The following is an 18,586-nucleotide window of genomic DNA, read 5'->3' on the forward strand; positions in this document are numbered from 1 at the left end:
TCATCAACAAATTCTCCAGTGAGACCTTTAGTTTGATAGGGTGAAATTAATACTTTATCTTTTTTCAAGCTTATCATTATTTGCTGCGCTTGAAATATACAGTCAGTTACTGCATAATAGTATAAAACCGGTTGACTAGAAAAACACACTTATAATCCAAAGCAGCTGCCCACTGAGTCAGCAGAAACTGTGTTTTGAGTCAGCAGGGGTTTTTTTTCATTCTTTTTTAAGTGCAGGGAATGAAACCCAAACCATTGTCCATGATAATCTACCTTATGCTACAGATACGCCCATTACAGAATAGGTATAAACCTGCTCAAGAATAAGAAGAAGGTTTTTTTTTTTGCATACAAGTAAAACTGTATTTACTGTTAATCATGCCTGTTTAACTGCTACATTTCTCAAGACACACACACATACTGAAACCTGCAAGCAACTTATTTGGTTACCTAAAACTCCAATGAGTAATCTATTCAACTGTTTGTAAAGTCAGTAAACAACTCACAATCAGCGTTTGAAGTGATAACTTTTATTCACATATTTATAAACATAAAAACCTCAACAGTTGTGTTACATTCTGTAATTTTAAAATCTTACAAACTCAAAATGCTGAAACATGAGGCATTCTTCCTGTGCTTGTTAGTGCAGTGATAGAAAGCTGCAACACATCTGAAGGCCATCTGTCCTCTCTTCCACTCAGGAATTGCTGAGGCCAGTGAAATTCGTGGGCTGGACCATGCCTCCTTGGCGCTCCCTGTAAACAGGAAAAACAGTGTCATCATGTGATGTCACAAAATTGCAACACTGTCACCCATGTGTGTTCAAATAAACTGTCTTAAAGCCTTACCCCAAACACAGTCCATCAGTCAAGACATGTTTGGTGTCTGAAGTTTGTTTCTTTACTGCAGCTACGAGATTTGTTATGTGGTTTCTGACACTGTATGACTTGGCAAAAACATAGAGCCTCAAAGCCCCTCCTACTACTGTTCTTTTTCATCGCAACCTACTTTGCTAACACGAAGGGCTACAAGATACAGCTATTACGTTAGCCTCACAGTTTTAGTGTAAAAACTACCGAAGCAACTTCAGAAACCAAATATGTCTTGGCTGACTGACCACATATGGGTTATTGGGCAACAAGCAATGGGCAGAAATTAAAGAGAGACATTTGTTGTTTGATTTTTTGGGCATTACAACCATTTTTGGCAACAAACCTACTGAGGCTTTTGGGCCTCATTCACCAAATCTTCATAAACAGCAATTCTTCACAGCTATACTCTTATTTTGATGATTCTACCTTACTCTCGCAAAGTTGCCATTTTTGTTGATATTTTGTTGATATCTTTTTATTTTATTTTTATGCTACTATTATGACACACAAGATCGACTGTAAACCAAAGACATATTTATGTAATAAAAGGGGATGGGATTTTGTCAGTTTGGCAACAATATACTGGTGATAACACACAAATACCGGCTTTTATTCTATTCTATTCCAACTAATGATGATGATTAATGCTCCAACTAGAGCAAAAGCTTCAAACAGTTGTGTCACTGCACTATATGTCCAAATGGTTGTGGACACCTCTTCTACCCTGCTACTTTGCACAAATTGCTGACATAGATGTGCAAATGCACACACACAGCTTGTCTAGTCCTGTGGGGAGGTATTGCCAATAGAATAGGCCTCTCTGGAACACATAAACATGAACCTAAAAGTCATGAGTGGGTTAAAGGGGTATAAAGGATTCCAGCATTGAGCTGTGGGGCAGTGGAACTGTGTTCTCTTGAATGATGGATGGTGCGCCACCCAATACTTTTGGAATGAGTCATTAACAGCTTTGTTGCTGAATGCAATCAAATCCTCACAGCAATGCTCCAAAATCTACAGTACAAAACCTTCCCTGCAAAGTAGAGACAGTAACTCCTGATTTCAGAAGAAACAATGAGCAAGCAGGTGTCCCAATACTTCTGTCCAGTATATGATGGTAATACAGGCTAAAGGGGTAATTATGAACTATAAACATCATGGTGAGTACTAGGGGTATATATAATATAATTATGAACTATATGTTTATATAATATAATTACTATATAATTATGAACTATAAACATCATGGCGAGTACTACCAAACACATCAAATGACACTAATGCTATAAAGAACCCCGACCCCATATTTCTATTATTTAAGAATTTCTGCTGTTTATTTGTGTTGGTCCTTGTGACAACTGAGAACTGGTAATCATATCCTCAGTAAAGGACTGGTTAACTTAAACTATTGATATATACAGTTCAAATATCAAATCTAAATCTAAAATGATATCAGCAGAAATGATCAGTTATCAAAATTCTTAAGCTCATAAAATCAGTATCTGTTTTAGCCACAGACCCTTTTCAGTCAGACCCTTTTCCTCTCTCAGCAGCATACTTATTTGCGTACATTTCCAGACTCATTTGCATACCTTGTGTAATTTGCATACCTACATCAGTGCCATCCTTGCCCTGAGGGCTCTCTCTTCTCCTTTAGCCTGTCACTGGCACTCTCTCCTCAGCTCTCCCTGCGGCATTGTTTCTCTCACACTCTCTCCCTCTCCAAGCATCTGTTCCACACTGAGCCTTCCTGTACACCCTCTTTCTAGGAATATGTCTACACAAAACACTTACGGCCATGGAAACCGAAAGAAAAGCAAAGAGTTCCAGATATGACAAATCATTTTTGAACAGTTGTTATTGTGTTTCTGCAGACTGACAAGGAGGCCCGGTTTAATTTGATTGTATTTTTTATTCCTGAGGAGAGGATGAGAGTATGATGCCAATACACACACATACACACATGCATTCAGTGCAAACATAAATCCTTTCACCCTCTTCATTTACTGTTGTCTGATTCTAGGGGCTGTAAAAGATTCAAAGCAAAGACCCTAACATGCAGTGAAGAAGAACTGAAATCATAAGTTAAGTATTAACTTAAGGCCCGAAACATACTTCACTCAAGGACAGTAAACACAGATGCTCTAAGCTACTCACTTTTGAGGAGGAATTTGATGTTGTATGTAAACACAGTTCAAGTTTGAAACAGTAACAATTCACTTCCCAATCCACACAGTCCATATTCTGAAACTAAGCTGCTAAAAACAGCCCGTTTTCAATACACTGTATCTCCGATGTCACTAGAACCAGCTCATTTACATATGAAAGCGTATGGAATTGTAACTTATTCACTTAGACAAATACTTTTGCTTTCAACTGTATGTATGTAATATGTAAATTACCTTTTTTCTGATTGGTTTTCTGACAGCTGGGCTGAAACAGTCCTTTAACGTGAGTGATAACTTTAAAGTGAGTGGGTGGGGCTGTATGCAAATGTATTATTTTTTGTGACATCACAGATGCTAGTCCTGATATAAGTCCTTTAATTAGTGTGTATTTGTCACAGGGAAGATTCTTAATTTATTTATTAGTATTCCATTATATATAATTGGCTTCAAGTGCTCTGTTGCAGTGGGTTGGGTGTAAGTGGATGAGGTAAGAATAATGGGATTGGGGGAAGGATTTAGAGTTTACCCCCAGTTCTCCTTTAGTGACACCTGCCCTCAATAATGCCAATGCCAAATCTATGCCTAACCCTAACCACCAGAGGGAGCACTTTGACCGAAGACAAACAGTTCTGACATTAGAGAGCATCTTCTATAGTGCTTTTATAGGTGTCGAACAAAAGCTGATAGACTGGTAAATCTTTCAAATACAGATTCTCACTTTTGCTCCCCACATGATCTAGGCTGCATTGCATGCTGGCAGGATCTGAATTGTAGCTTTTGCCAAAAGAGAATACAATGGTGGGTGTGTGCCACATTTCGCTATCTGGAATCTTCTCAGAGTTTAGGAAACAATGTCCTTTTAAGAAACACACAGATGTTAACATCTGTTTTCTGTTTTCAAGACTCCACAGAGCCAAAAAAGCAACCAGGCACCAGCCACAGCCAGTTTCAAGTGAGAAACTGAGCTATGCTAAGACACATCATTCTGTAGCTGTGAAAGGACCCATGTTGTGGAAAAGATAATAAAATACTGGTGTATTGTGAAAACATTATATATATATAACTTAATGTTTCTAATCTTACTGTTCACTCCACATACTGCCCACCTTATGTAACCTTTGTTGCAAACACAGTCCATTTTGAATTGACCAGTTTTGTGATATGAAAAAAAAACAATGCATTTACATACACCACTTATGCAGCCATCTTTAGTTTAGCCCCATATAGTTACAGGGAGGTTTTGGCCTGGACTGCTTTTTAAATGAGACACTGGGCGCAGGCAAAACAGAGCTTATTTACATATATCAGTCTTAAAAACATGGTTGTCATGCCTGTTAATTAGATGTTGGAAACTGGTCATGTACAAATAAATTACATAAGCCCACATATAGTGTAGTATAGTATAGAGTAGTTTAATTTAGTTTAGTATAGCATAGAAATGTACAGTATAGTGTAGTACAGTTTAGTATAGTATAAAAATGTACAGTATAGTTTAGTATAGTATAAAAATGTATAGTATAGGTTAGTATAGTATAGAAATGTACAGTTTAGTATAGTAAATAAATGTATAGTATAGAGTAGTTTAATTTAGTTTAGTATAGCATAGAAATGTATAGTATAGTTTAGTATAGTATAAAAATGTACAGTATAGTATAGTTTAGTATAGTATAGAAATGTATAGTATAGTTTAGTATAGTAAAGAAATGTATAGTATAGTTTAGTATAGTATAGAAATGTACAGTATAGTATAGTTTAGTATAGTATAGAAATGTATAGTATAGTTTAGTATAGTATAGAAATGTACAGTATAGTATAGTTTAGTATAGTAAAGAAATGTATAGTATAGTTTAGTATAGTATAGAAATGTACAGTATAGTATAGTATAGAAATGTACAGTATAGTATAGTTTAGTATAGAAATGTACAGTATAGTTTAGTATAGTATAGCGTAGTATATTATAGTACAGGAAAAATGTAGGACATGTGCTTTTCAAGGAGAATTCCACTATCTTCAGCTTGGTGTAAAATGCTCTGTTCAAGAGAATCTCTACAGGCAGAATTGTTCACAGTGGTGGTGACAGGAACCAGCCTTAAAAGCCTCTATTACACCAAACAGTTACAAATATGTTCCCTGACGTCTAAGGCATCATTTTATGGCGTTTTACTTTTCATGGCAGAGGGGTACATGTGTTGTACAGAAAAAGCCCCTTAAAAAATTATTCTTTCAAATTTACCATCATCAGCATTACATATCATTGCTGTCATGCAAAGGTTTCTAAACTTTTAATGGAAGTCATTGTATAAAGTTTTTATTTCAAGTCATTTTGAAGCATTTATATTGGTCCATTCATCATGAAGTTTTCACCCAATCAAAAGAACAACTGGCAAATTCAAATGATGTCAAAAAAAATGTGAAAAACAATATACAACTTTTGTTTGCATGTCAGTGAAGATATCAAATACACTGTAGGTTCAGAGGTGTGTTTTAGGGAATAAATAAAATGGCTATATTTGTACAGTGCCCTATCACCACCACTGTAAAGAAATCTACAGAACTACAGAAGAGTTGTTTTGGAAAATCACTTTCCATGGCTTTATTATTTGTATGCCATTGAAGATGCATTATTAGATACACATCCTGCAGTATTTTGTAACAAACTCTAACTCAGTCTTTCCTTGTGTGTTAAATAATGTCTCTTATTTACAGGGCTGCAGGTGTCACACAGGTTTTAACAGGAAGCCATGTTTTAGGGGAAGTGGTGGCTCAGCGGTTAGAGCTCCAGGCTATTGATAACAGGGTTGTGGGTTTGTTCCCGGGCTTGGCAAGCTGCCACTGTTGGGCCCTTGAGCTAGGCCCTTCACCCTCTCTGCTCCCCGGGCGCTCCCTAGGCTGCTTACCGCTCTGGTTGTGTGCTCACCCCCCCTGGGTGTGTGCTCACTGCCCCTAATTCACTAGATATTGTGTGTGTGTTCACTACCACAGATGGGTCAAAGCAGAGGACACATTTCCCTGTACATAGTTCAGTGACAGATACTTGCACCTTATTATTATTATTAGAGGTTAAATGTAGGGCCTCATTTGCATCAGGTCAAAGAAATTACAAAGAATAAACATAAATCTCCTATTCAACTAAATGTACCATGTTTATTTCAAATGTTTATGTCTTCTGTGATCTTTCCTTCCTTCTGACTCTTTGTTGAAATTTGAGGTGTCACTTTAGGCCTATTTTTTGTGACCGTAGAAATTGGCCACCTGTATCATGTCATTCTGTGTTGCCCTGCAGGTCAAATGAAACATAGAAAAAAGGTTTACACCCAATTAGCTTTTCCAACTGGGGTATTGAAGAAACTTTTTCACTGAAATGAGATGAGAAATAATGCCTTATGAATGAAAGCATGCTTTAACTCTCTGGTGGAGAAAATTAGCATTCTCAGCAGGTTCTGAGGCCTCAGGAACAGCACATTAATCACCTAGTCAAGAGACTGGAATAATGACAGGGTAAGGGTAAGTATCTAGCTCAGATCTAAGATGTAAGTGAATCTAATTGTTTCGAATTGAGCTGACACATTCTCTGGAGTGAGGTGGGGGTGAATATGACAAATGATAAGTTCTTAATATTAGTAAGAAATTCATTTTCATCCCAAGAAAATGTCTCACTAGCCCAGGTTTACACAAACTCAAGCATACAAAACTTTATTACGCTGCAGTGCTCTAAAGTGTACTTGTGCACTTACTTATAATACGTCTGTGTGAGGTATATACACTATATTGCCAAAAGTTATCACTCACCTGCCTTCGCACACATATGAGTGAGACCTGAGTGACATCCCATTTTTAATTTATAGGGTTTAATATGATGTCGGGCCACCCTTTGCAGCTATAACAGCTTCAGTTCTTCTGGAAGGCTTTCCACAAGGTTTAGGAGTTCTCCCAATAAGCGCATTTGTGAGGTCAGACACTGCTGTTGGACGAGAAGGCCTGGCTCGCAGTCTCCACTCTAATTCATCCCAAAGGTGTTCTATCGTGTTGAGGTTAGGAGCTCCTGAGAGTGACCAATTCTTTCACAGATATTTGTAGAAGCAGTCTGCATGCTTAGGTGCTTGGTTTTATACATCAGTATCCATGGAATTGATTGGAACACCTGAATTCAATGATTTGGATGGGTGAGTGATTGTGATATGTGTTGTGCTGGTCGGACCTACTACCAAGGTACTTCATATAGATTTTTCCAAAATCTCCAAAATGAATACAATTCAAGTTTCAACATATTAAGCATGATCAGTGTAATATTTTTGCTTTGTATAATTTCAGAAGCATCATGCAAAAGTTTAGCAAAGTAATTGGAGCTTTCAGATATTGCTCCAGTTCAGAATTGCTTTGTAAGGGGAAAAACAGATGATGCATAATTCAAGCATTGCCCTAACAATCAACAGCCATGGGCTTTTCTTAGAGTGCAGTTGCCTTGCACTCTAAAATAACTGAATGTGCACAAATTTGTATATCCTACAGGAGGCTATAAGAAGGTAGCAATGCATGTCTATGTAGATGTTTCCACAGTTCATAATGTAGTTAAGAAATGGCAGGAACAGTGGAGGTCAAGTTGGGGTCTGAAAAACCAACAAATCTTTCCAAAAGCTAGTCAATCAAAATCCCTCTGTCACTGCAAAAGATGATCTTAGCCAATTTTAGCAGACTCTGGAGTGATGGTGCACTCTTCTACTGTGATGCAAACACCTGCACAAATGTGGCATTCATAGAATAGTCATTAGTAGAAAACTGTGCCCTGAAGAAAATTCAGCATCAAACATTTTCAGTGGAGCATCTAAACAAGTCTGATTCATTCTGTAAACTCAGTCCTATGGACTGATGAAGTTCTTGGCCACAATGAGCAAAGCAACGTTTGGAGTAAAAGAGGTGTAGAATATCCTGGTAAGGACACCTCAACTGTTAAGCAAAGCTGAAGGTTTTGGCCCATGGCCCTCAAAGTCCCCCGACCTAAATATCATACAGAATCTGTGGATAGACCTCAACAGAGCACTGCAGCAAGAAGTGCCCATGAACCTCACAGAACTAGAATGGGTAAAATCCTCCAAACAAGAAGTGAAAAACTCCTAACAAAAAGTGGTTTTCTCTTTTTAGTTTGAAACAGTAAAAGATGGGAACCAAAAAGCAATTTTGCTTAAACTATTAAATAAATTAATCTTAAATTATCTGCTATTCACAGTAACAGTCACTTTGATCAGGGGTGCCCATCATAAATATAAAGTGGAGATAGTGGAGTACATAGTATGTGGTGTAAAAGTACAGTGCATAGCAACTGAATTGAGACACAGCAGGTTCTGTGATTTTTGTGCTCTGATCCAGTTCATGCAGGGCTTGCTAATTAGCTGAGCTGAATCCAACACAGATTAATCAAAACCTAAGAAAGGGTGGAGAGCACCTCTGAGTAACCTCTGAGGTCACCACTGAGGACATAACTTGAAATGTGGTGTGTGAGTGAGAGAGAGAGAGAACGAGAGAACGTTTATGTGGACTTACACATGCTCCTGTAGACTGAGCAGGAAACTGTCTATCTCATCTTGAGGAATGTCCCCATCCAGCTGGGTCAGGTATGTGTACAGTGTCACAAATGTGCTGAACGGGATCCGAGCGGCCCCACCCTCTGGGTCCTCCGTCAGGATTTCACATGCATGTTTTAGAGCACTGATGATGGTCTGGGGACAGAACAGTGAACATGAGGCTTTTTGTGATAGCTTTCATTTCACTTCATATTTACTAACATACCTGCCACCATGTATCAGTCTTCTTCTCAGTTTCCCCCTACAGCACTGGTGATATTAAACTGGCTTCAAGTTTTATCAAACAAATATCTTTGTCTTTTCTTTTTACTTGTGTCATTCCAACTGATTTGGTTCCTACCGAGTATATGAAATTGCTTTTATATAAGTCATTTTAAGTCATGTGTTATTTTAATCTGATTTACTGCAGGTGTGGCTTTCTCTAAGTGAGATTTATTGTCCAACACCGCCACCATGAGGTACTTGTAGAGGTTGCATGGAGCACCAGAAATAAATATGTTTACATTTATGCCATTTGGCTGATGCTGTCATCCAGAGTTACACACTTATGTTTAATTCATGTTACACAGGTAGGTAAATGTAGAGTTAGTGATCTTGCGCAAAGGCTGGCCAGGGAATCGAACCCTAATCTGCCAGACAGACAGGGTGGCAGTGTTACCCACTATACTGCAATTAACTGCTGTATACATTTTGAAAATAAATCTAAAATAATAATTTACTTTGTTAGGTTGTGTCCCTGCTCAGTTAGCTATCACATTTCTGATTTAACACATCATATTTAAAATGCTGTTCCTATAATATTCCATTAAAATGTAAGGAGATTTGTCCACCTCTAAAATAGAGCTGTGTATTGGCCAGAACCCTGTTGATACTTTTGGTTTTTCGATTCAATAAACTGATTCAATATTTAATATAAAATTTTAGGAAACCTGTCATAGCACAAAAAACTACTTCAGTAAAAGACATGTTTACTTGTTATGCAGTCAGAACAGTGGGATCTAAAGACAACACTGTTATCTAGTGGTCAGGGTTTAAACACAACACAAAATGAACCACTGTCTGCCACCAATCTTTACATGTAGACTAATAAATAAAAATAATAACAATACTGTGGGTTTTTTTCGTGATTAATATTACATATAGATTAGAAGAACAATGTTCGCATGGCCCAAGATATGCCCACGAGGTTCTTCACAATAGATATAGTAAAGAGTTAATCAAAACATCAATTATGAGAGTAGTGGTGGTCAGTGGTACACTAACCTTAGAGGAAAACACATTCATATAATTCATATAATAACTTTCACACTCATATCAGTTAACAAATGTTGCTATGCTCTTATTAATCTTAACAGTTCTTTCTCAGTATTTGACCACGACATTGCTCTTATTTTGGCCCCCAATGTATCCTTGCAGTGGAGTAATGTCCTGAACATAACCAACCCAAAAAAGATGTACAGGATTAAAGGTTCAAACCATATTTCAATATTGTCTTTTTGGCTGCAATGAGGCCGCCAAAAAAAATCAATACTGTGTTTCTGAGAATTGCAGAGCATAATATTGTGATTCTTCGATAAGTCAATATTTTCCTATACACCTAAACAGTCTGTGCAAGAAAACTAGTAATAACCCTTAAAATCCTGCTTTACTCCCTCCTATCGCTCCAACCTGTCATCAAGAGGTTTCTGATTCACACTGACTTTGAATGAGGCATGAAAAGGTTGAAAAAGGCTGAAAAGGTTGAAAAGGTTGAAAAGATGTGTTGTACCGAAATGTGTTGTACAGTTGCCACTCACCCCACCCAAAGAACTGCAACTCAGAGCAAAGAACTGCATCCAGTCAAGCTGTGCATCAAAGTTGCCAAGGTCAAGCAGTGTATTGAGTTGTTCAACTGGCAAGCACAAGCCTTTCCACTTATTCAGCAACTCTTCTTTCATAACAGTGTCTTTTGCTGAAAGCTACAATTAAAAAGAAAACAGCATCAGAATATATTTGTGTGATATTCACTAAATCGTTGTGTAACCATAACCTTTTGCCAGTACTAAAAGAGCTAGGCCTACACGTCACACACCTGCTTGTGAAGGACCTTGAGCAGGCCTGGAGTAAGACCAGTGTCGGTCTTTTGTGTTGCTGCTGGCATTTCTAGTCTGTCCTTGCCTGGAAGAGGTTCACCTTGTGACAGGGCTGAAAAATAGCTGAAGAAGTAATAATGCATTTTAAAAGACAAACATCAATAACTGTAACATTGGGAGAAATATATATACAGAGTATAGATCATTTTATAATCCTGATGAATTTCTTGTGACCTTGCACCAATAGGGCTGGGTATTGAATTGAAAGGTGTTTTACCCAATGTCCCCATTTTGTGGCCTTAAGATTGATGCATGTAAATAACCTCTGCCCTGATTGGCTGCCCTCATTCAAAAAGCAGTCTGGCTAGGGCCCCAAATGGTCCAGCGGATTAAGGCGTTGCCACTATGACCAGAGGATCACTGGTTTGAAACCTGTTCATGCTGCTAGCCATCAGGTCCCCAAAAGAGCACAAATGGCACTTTCTACCCACATCGCTCCAGTGGGATGCTGGCCGGCACTGGCATCTGCTGGCCGGTACTGGCATCTGCTGGCCGATGCATCAGAGCCGGGTACGCGGCATGTTCCTCCGAGAACGTTGGTTGCCCAATGAGGCTGCATCTCTTCCGACAGTTTAGAAAAAGAGACGATGGCTGGCTGTGCCCGTGAGGAAGATGGCATGTGTCTGTCTCCATCCTCCCAGTGGGGAGAATATGTACGGGTGGGATAACTGGCGATCCAAATTGGGAGAAAATGGGTACACTTCTTATCTAAGTTCAGTGTGAACTGGCATGGCTAAAGATAAATAGGCTAACAACATGCAAACAGTGTTTGAATACTACATCAAGCTCTTTTACAATATCTCTTCAAAAAACTTTTTTCTCACTATCTGACATGAAATAAGAATAAACTTTCAAATAGGATTACCTAAATTATTTATATTTGCTAAATGCCAGAATAATGATGGGAATTTTTTCAGGCAATTACTTTCTTTAAAGTAAGTTTAAATACACCAAGATTACTATGCCTTACTAAGCCCATATGATGATGTCATGTCTTTGGAAGCTTCTGAGGTTTATTGGTGACATCTGAGTTAATTAGAGACACATCTGAAACACACTGCTTACTTGTGTAACATCATGGGAAAGTCGAAAGAAATCAGCCAAGATATCAGGAAGAGAATTGTGGACTTGCACAAGTCTTGCTCATCATTGGGTGCAATTTGCAGATGCCTGAAGGTGCCTCTGTACCTTCATCTGTACAAACAATTATACGCAAGTACAAACAAGATGGGAATGTCCAGCCATCATACATCTCAGGAAGGAGACAGGTTCTGTGTCAGAGATGAATGTGCTTTGGTCCGAAATGTGACCAAATCGACCCAAGAACAAAAGCTAAAGACCTTGTGAAGATGCTGACTGGTAAGAGTGTCATTATCCACAGTGAACTGAGTACTGTATCGACGTGGGCCAGGAAAAAGCCACTACTCCAAAAAAAAAAAAACATAAAAAGCAAGATTAACGTTTGTAAATGCATTTTTGGAGACATGTCCTGTGGTCATAATGACCATCGTAAGCTTGGAAGCCTGAGAACACCATCCCAACTGTAAAACGTGGGGGTGGCAGCATCATGTTGTGGGGTTGTTTTGCTGCAGGAGGGACTGGTGCACTTCACAAAATAGATGTCATCATGAGGAAAGAACATTATGTGGAAATACTGAAGCAACATCTGAAGACAGCAGCCAGGAAGTTAAAGCTTGGGTGTAAATGGGTCTTCCAAATGGACAATGACTCGACGCACACTGCCAAACTGGTTACAAAGAGGCTTAAGGAGAACAATGTCAATGTTTTGGAGTGCCCATCACAAAGCCCTGATCTCAATCATATTGAAAAAGCTGGGCAAAAGCTGAAAAGGCATGTGCGAGAAAGGCGACCTACAAACATGGTTCTGTTACACCAGTTCTGTCAGATGGAATGGGCCAAAATTCCTGCCAACTATTGTGAGAAGGATATCCAAAACATTTTACCCAAGTCATACAGATTAAGGGCAATGGTACCAAATACTAATGAAATGTATTTAATGTTTTGACTTAAAGAAAGTAATAAAAAATGCCTTTAAAAATTCCCTCTCTCATTATTCTGACATTTAGCAAATAGAACTAATTTTGGTCATTCTAATCGTCTGTACGTCTGTATCCTCTGTCTGTACTGTGTTGTGTTGTCTGTCCGCACTTGTTTGTTTGTGTTGCACTTGTGTCTTGTATGCACTGTCTATGTTGCACCATGGTCCTGGAGGAACGTTGTTTCGTTTCACTGTGTACTCTGTATGTAGTTGAAATGACAATAAACCCACTTGACTTGACTTGACTTGACTTGACCTAAAACAGGAAAAGTTTATTCTAAATTCATGTCAGACAGTGAGGGAAAAAATGTGTCTTTTTATATAGTTTATGTAAACTTTCAACTGTATTCTCTTAATATGAGCGGTTTACAATATTTTTAATTGCACTTAATATTATTAAGAGCTAATGAGATAACTTCTGAGCTAATGAGAATGCCAATATCAGCTGTCCAATGATGTTGCGATACTGTCAGTTTGAAAAGATGCACTGGCTGGTGGCTGGCTTGATGTGACTTGGAGGAAGCATATGCTAGCCTTGAAATGTGGTATCATGAAATGGTTGTTTTTACAATCTGGGTTTTAAGAGTAAAGTGCACCAAACTTACGTGGCTGCCCACTGCAGCACATCTGGCGGCTGTGTTCTAATAGCAGCTTTAGTGAATTGCTTCAGGATATCAGGCAGCTCTGGAGGAATGTTGATCTGCTGGGAGCAGTACATGGTTTCTGGAGGAGGCATGTCTCCTATAAAACAGTGATCTAATGAAAAAGACAAAGATTAAAAAAATAGGGAGATAGAAAGAGAAAAGGTTACACTTCAATCAAACACATCATACCTACAGTTATTTATATCAGAATGCTGAAAAGTTTATCGTCTAACCAGCTCAATTACTACAGCAGCTAAAGCTTTTTGAGTAAAGTAAGGTCACCTTTCTTTTGTCAGACACTAAAAATAACTTGAATTTGGAATTTGTAAATTTGCAATTTCTATTTGAGGGGTAACACATGAGAACATGCTTTATTTAATCTCATTCAGTATAATGATGCTGAAGGATACAGATTACCAAGTTAATAACAAGTCAAACAAAGCCTGTTTCAGGTTTAATAGTCATTCTCCCTGCAGCCTACACTGAATAGCTAATGTGGCGGTTTTGGTCCAACAGAACATGTAATCCCAAAGGCGACAGAGCCGGAGGAAGAAACCTTGGGAGGAACCAAGACTCACATCTGGAGAACCCATTCTTCTCTGGTCAAAACTACTTACAAAGGACTGATATATAGTAGAACACCTTAACACCACATACATCCATTGTTATGCATGTATTGATATAAGTAGTGATAGGGACTATTAATATTAGTCATGGTATTCAGTTTCCCAGCAGTAATATTTGCTAGTTATTGTTTGTTGTAGTTTCTAGTTGTATGTGTAGCTTTGCTCACCTAAAGACATATTAACACGAGGGGGATTTCTTTGTTTTTACATGGAAAGGCCTTGTTCTATAACTATATCTAGCATATATATAGACTATAACTACTGCAGCACCACTGTAGGACATGAGCAAGCATTTTTACAACAGCTGTGGTGATGATTCTTCAAGAACTAACACTAATACCAATATTTGACCCTTTTCTACATACAAATATTAGCTAGCTAAGTTAATTCATACATTGCTTTAAAATAAAGCACTATATTTAAAAACAACCAAGAATATAGTTACAGCTAGTTAGTCACATAAAACAATAAAATGGTAGCATTAGCTAGCTATGTCACTACAACTAGGCAGACTGTGACTTGGTTTGGTGAATCTATCTTTCTACAGTAATAAATCAAATGACTTGTGGATCCTTCAGCTCCTCAAACTCCGTTAATCCAGCGTTAGACACGCACTGAGTAATGTAGCTAGAGGTGTAACTCTGTTTTTTAAAAAACCTCTAAAACTCACCAGCTGACAGTAGGAAATCAACAGACGGAAGAAAGCTGTTATTTTAACTTAGCTAACTAAAAAAAACATAAGTAAAAAAAAAATAGATAAAAAAGTAAACGAGCTAAATCGATCTAACAGCGCGCTATTATCATCCTGAGACCCAGTGTGTGTAGCAACGCAATGTTTGTATACAACTCGTTACCTAGAAACGGGTGATTGCGTCATTACGGTGCCGTGAACGAACACTCCATATAAAAATATCTACACGCTATTTATGTAACGTCATGTGCAAAATATGAGCCCCTGGTCAAACAACACATATATTAGCCTGATTTAAAATGCAAGCTCAAATATAAATCTGCTTAGGAATGTAGCTACAGACGCGGGTCTCTGTGGAGAACTTATTTACAGGCACGCAATTTAACAACACATTAACAACAATACAAGCAACAGTACGTCTACATCGATCTATTAGCTGGCTACATTTTTTGGGGGACATTTTTAGACGCATTTATACATATACATCTGACATAATATCTGATCATACATTTACTAATGTCATTTTAGCGTACCTATTATTTATTTTATTTTATTTTTTTGTATCATATTTTAAATCTTTATCTTGATCTGGGTTTTTTACTCTTGATATTAGTCCACATTTCTGTTATTTTGTTTCTGTTATAGCTAGTTGTTTTAATGTATATAAATATATATATATATATATATTTGTATTAATATTATTATTATTATTATTATTATAAACATTGAGAACATGAGGACTTTTACTGTGTTCTTGGCTGGGAGACTGTGAGGGTGCAGCAGTTAAATCATTCCGAGTGTGCTCGCTGGTCGCCCGCAGAAATGGCGAATTACAAAGGTTCTTCTTGGGCTTCTGTCCCAAAAACGCTGGACCCAGCGGAATATTTCAATCTATCTCCAGAGTACCGCCAAGCTGAGGAGCAACGGGCTGAGATCAGAGCCAAGCTAAAGAGGCAGTATCAGCTGCAGCTCAACAACCCTCTCAGAAAACACCTGATTGTGAGTCAATGCGAACGACTGTGGGTTCGTTAGCTAGCTCACATTAGCACTGGCTAGCTAACGTTAGCTGGCGTAGCTAGCTGACTATATGAAACCTGCTCGTGTCTCAAATGTGTAGTCAGGCGATGTTCACAGTCACTTTAACGTTCAACTGCCGTTTGTCCTTTTGTCATGATGTTTGACAAGTGTTTGTAGAATTACAACGGGTCTACAACGGGTGACCTTGATGGCCTTCAGACTAGCTGAGCCGTTGTAACGTTGGCTAACTGTAACGCTACGGGTAGAGTAACGGGCTGTACTGCAGACTTTACACGTTAGGAAAAGTAGCTAGTTAGGTAGTACCCCCTGTCTATCACAAGCTCACCAGCTAACGTGAACTATACTGCATTGATTGTTGTTGTTTCTAGATCTTAGCCTGTGTATGCAGTCCACTGGCAAGTGTTAATGTGTGGTGGTGGTGGTGTGTTTGTAGGAGGATCCTGCTCTTACCCGGTGGACATATGCCCGCACGAACGTCTATCCCAACACCAGAGCAACACCGAAGACATCACTTCTCGGTTTAATCGGTGGAGTCGCCCCACTGTTCCTCATGTACTTTCTGCTTAAGACTGACAGGGTAAGCTAGCTGTCTCTGTAAGCATACACACCACTCACATATTATATTAGCTACCAAAGTTGGGGCATTTAAGTAGATGCATGCAATGGTGATTTCCTCATCTCAAACAATTTATTGAAACAAAAGCCAACAGACTTATGGTCTGCCGGGGCATGGCAACCTACTCTTCTTGAAGGGCGGCTGGCTCTCGGGTCATTGAGGTTTTGGGGGTACAGAGTTACGAGCCTCTACAAGGCGACTCAGCTGATCCCATAGGTTTACTATGGGATTCAGGTCTGAAGAAAGTGCAGGCCACTCCATTTGAGGTACCCCAGTCTCCAGCAGCCGTTCCATAAGGATGTGACCTCGATGAACAGGAGATGAAATTGGGCCTGAGTTGTTCATGCAGAGGCACAGTGACTGGATTAATGATGTTACTCAAGTATTGTGGGCTTGTTATATATCTAAAAGTTTGTGGCAATCCCTGCTAATAAATGCATTCAGCTCCTTTAAGTTGCACCTGTTCCAGACACAGATGTGCAAATGCACATGCATGACTTGTCTAGTGCCTGTAGAGAAGTATTGACAATAGAATAGGATTCTAGAGCAGATAAACATAACCTTATAGTGTGTGTGAAAAATATTATTGTCCTCAAAGTACATCACCATAGTTAGGACATCACTGGACAGACTGTACTTTGGCTAGTACAAATATACAGAACTGGTGTATGGTGAGTTGTTTTCGGTTTTGGTTTTTTTTTTGGGGGGCGGGGTTGGTCGCTGTTTGCCCACAATTGGAGGTGGGTGATGTTGTAAAAATAATTTTTCACAATACACAATATCTATATATCAATATAAAATATGGACAGGACTAATTATACTCTTTAATCGAAGGGGGTTGGTTGGTCACAACAATATCCACAATGTGCTCAAAAGCACATTGTTGTGTGTCACGATTACAAAGTGTATTACAATACAATACAGTATTGGGATCTTGCACACCTGTAGCTGGCAGTGTTTTATCATTATAGAGAAATCTAACATACTTTATACATTATTGGTCATGTCGCCATAGTTTAAGAGCATCTTTTATTGAAATCATACAGCATTGTTGGCAATGTTATGAAAGGAAGAAATGTCTGAGCCTGGCCCTTAGGACCATTGTCCTTTACTTCATAAGAAGCTTGTATAAACCTTTTTCAGACTGACGAACTAATCATAAATACTCAAATATTGCTTTTAAAATGTTGATGCTTATGTTATGTATGTGCCTATGTTTTCAAATAAGGTTGACAATGGGGAAAGAAATGTAGTATAATTTAATTTGATAGAATGATCGGAACCTGCTGTTACTTTACTGTTACACAGGATTTGTGGACTTTGCCACTAAAAAAAAGGGGTCAACAAACTCCATGAAATGTCCAGAAAGTTAAAGAGAAGCTCCAGAGCCCTGAACAAAATTAGTCAGTCATGTTATTGGCTTTTGGCCCTAGTAAAACCTTCAGTTTTAATCAGTTAATTGACTAAAAGTTTGAGTAACATTTCTACTTACTGTCTTCATATTTTACATAACATTAAAACCTTATTAATGAATGGCCAATACAGTATTGGTCCCCCCTTGTGCTGCCAAAACATCTCTAACCTATAAGGCTAGGCCTCCACAAGTCCTCTAGAGGAGTTCTGTGGTATTTGACTACAAGATGTTACAGCTGATTCTGCTGGGGTCTCACATCGGCTTGCATCAGTGAGCCTTGGGTGCCTATGACACTGACGCCGGTTCACCAGTTGTCCTTCCTTGGTCTTCTTTAGGTCCTGGTACTGGCCAATTACTATCACAATTTAGCCCATGTCAGTGTTACTTAGATTCTCATGCTTCCAGAACTGACTGTTTACTTGCTGTTTATATCCCACCTCTTTGACAGCCATTTTGACCAGATAATCAATGTTATTCATGCCATCAGCAGGTTTTAATGTTCTGGCTGATTAGTGTAACTGTGCAGTGGGACAAGGACTATCTTTGTCATCATAAATGTTCCTACTGTAATCTGTTTTTGTTTGTGTATTTTCAGGACATTAAAGAGCAGCGGAAAAAGGATGGCACTTTAAAATACCCTTTCGCTGCCTCAACCTGAGCGTTGGCGAGACGTATTACAGTATAAATCTTTGTGTCAAATAGTACCAATTATAAATAAACCTCCTTTATTGTTGAAATTATAAGCGTG

The 18,586-nt window shown here is 38.5% G+C and overlaps 2 protein-coding genes across 3 annotated transcripts; one reads left to right on the forward strand and one right to left on the reverse strand.

The window, feature by feature from the left end:
• Positions 1 to 507: 507 nt before the first annotated feature.
• Positions 508 to 14,914, reverse strand: ropn1l (rhophilin associated tail protein 1-like). 2 transcript variants are annotated; one of them, XM_072658070.1, is made up of 6 exons: positions 14,750 to 14,914; positions 13,415 to 13,565; positions 10,690 to 10,813; positions 10,415 to 10,576; positions 8,578 to 8,753; positions 508 to 754 (listed from the first exon to the last, which is right to left on the reverse strand). In XM_072658070.1, the coding sequence occupies exons 2-6, from the start codon at positions 13,543 to 13,545 to the stop codon at positions 697 to 699; spliced, it is 651 nt and encodes a 216-aa protein (XP_072514171.1). In that variant the 5' UTR covers positions 13,546 to 13,565; positions 14,750 to 14,914; the 3' UTR covers positions 508 to 696. The 2 variants fall into 2 exon arrangements, with proteins under 2 accessions (XP_072514171.1, XP_072514180.1); XM_072658079.1 differs by lacking the exon at positions 508 to 754 and adding an exon at positions 5,720 to 6,316.
• Positions 14,915 to 15,551: 637 nt separating this feature from the next.
• Positions 15,552 to 18,581, forward strand: ndufb4 (NADH:ubiquinone oxidoreductase subunit B4). Its single transcript, XM_072689858.1, has 3 exons — positions 15,552 to 15,769; positions 16,242 to 16,385; positions 18,434 to 18,581. Exons 1-3 carry the CDS (start codon positions 15,593 to 15,595, stop codon positions 18,494 to 18,496), a joined length of 384 nt encoding a protein of 127 aa, XP_072545959.1. The 5' UTR covers positions 15,552 to 15,592; the 3' UTR covers positions 18,497 to 18,581.
• Positions 18,582 to 18,586: the final 5 nt, after the last annotated feature.

The sequence above is a fragment of the Salminus brasiliensis genome, chromosome 1 (genome assembly GCF_030463535.1).
Source record: "Salminus brasiliensis chromosome 1, fSalBra1.hap2, whole genome shotgun sequence".
Taxonomy (NCBI): domain Eukaryota; kingdom Metazoa; phylum Chordata; class Actinopteri; order Characiformes; family Bryconidae; genus Salminus; species Salminus brasiliensis.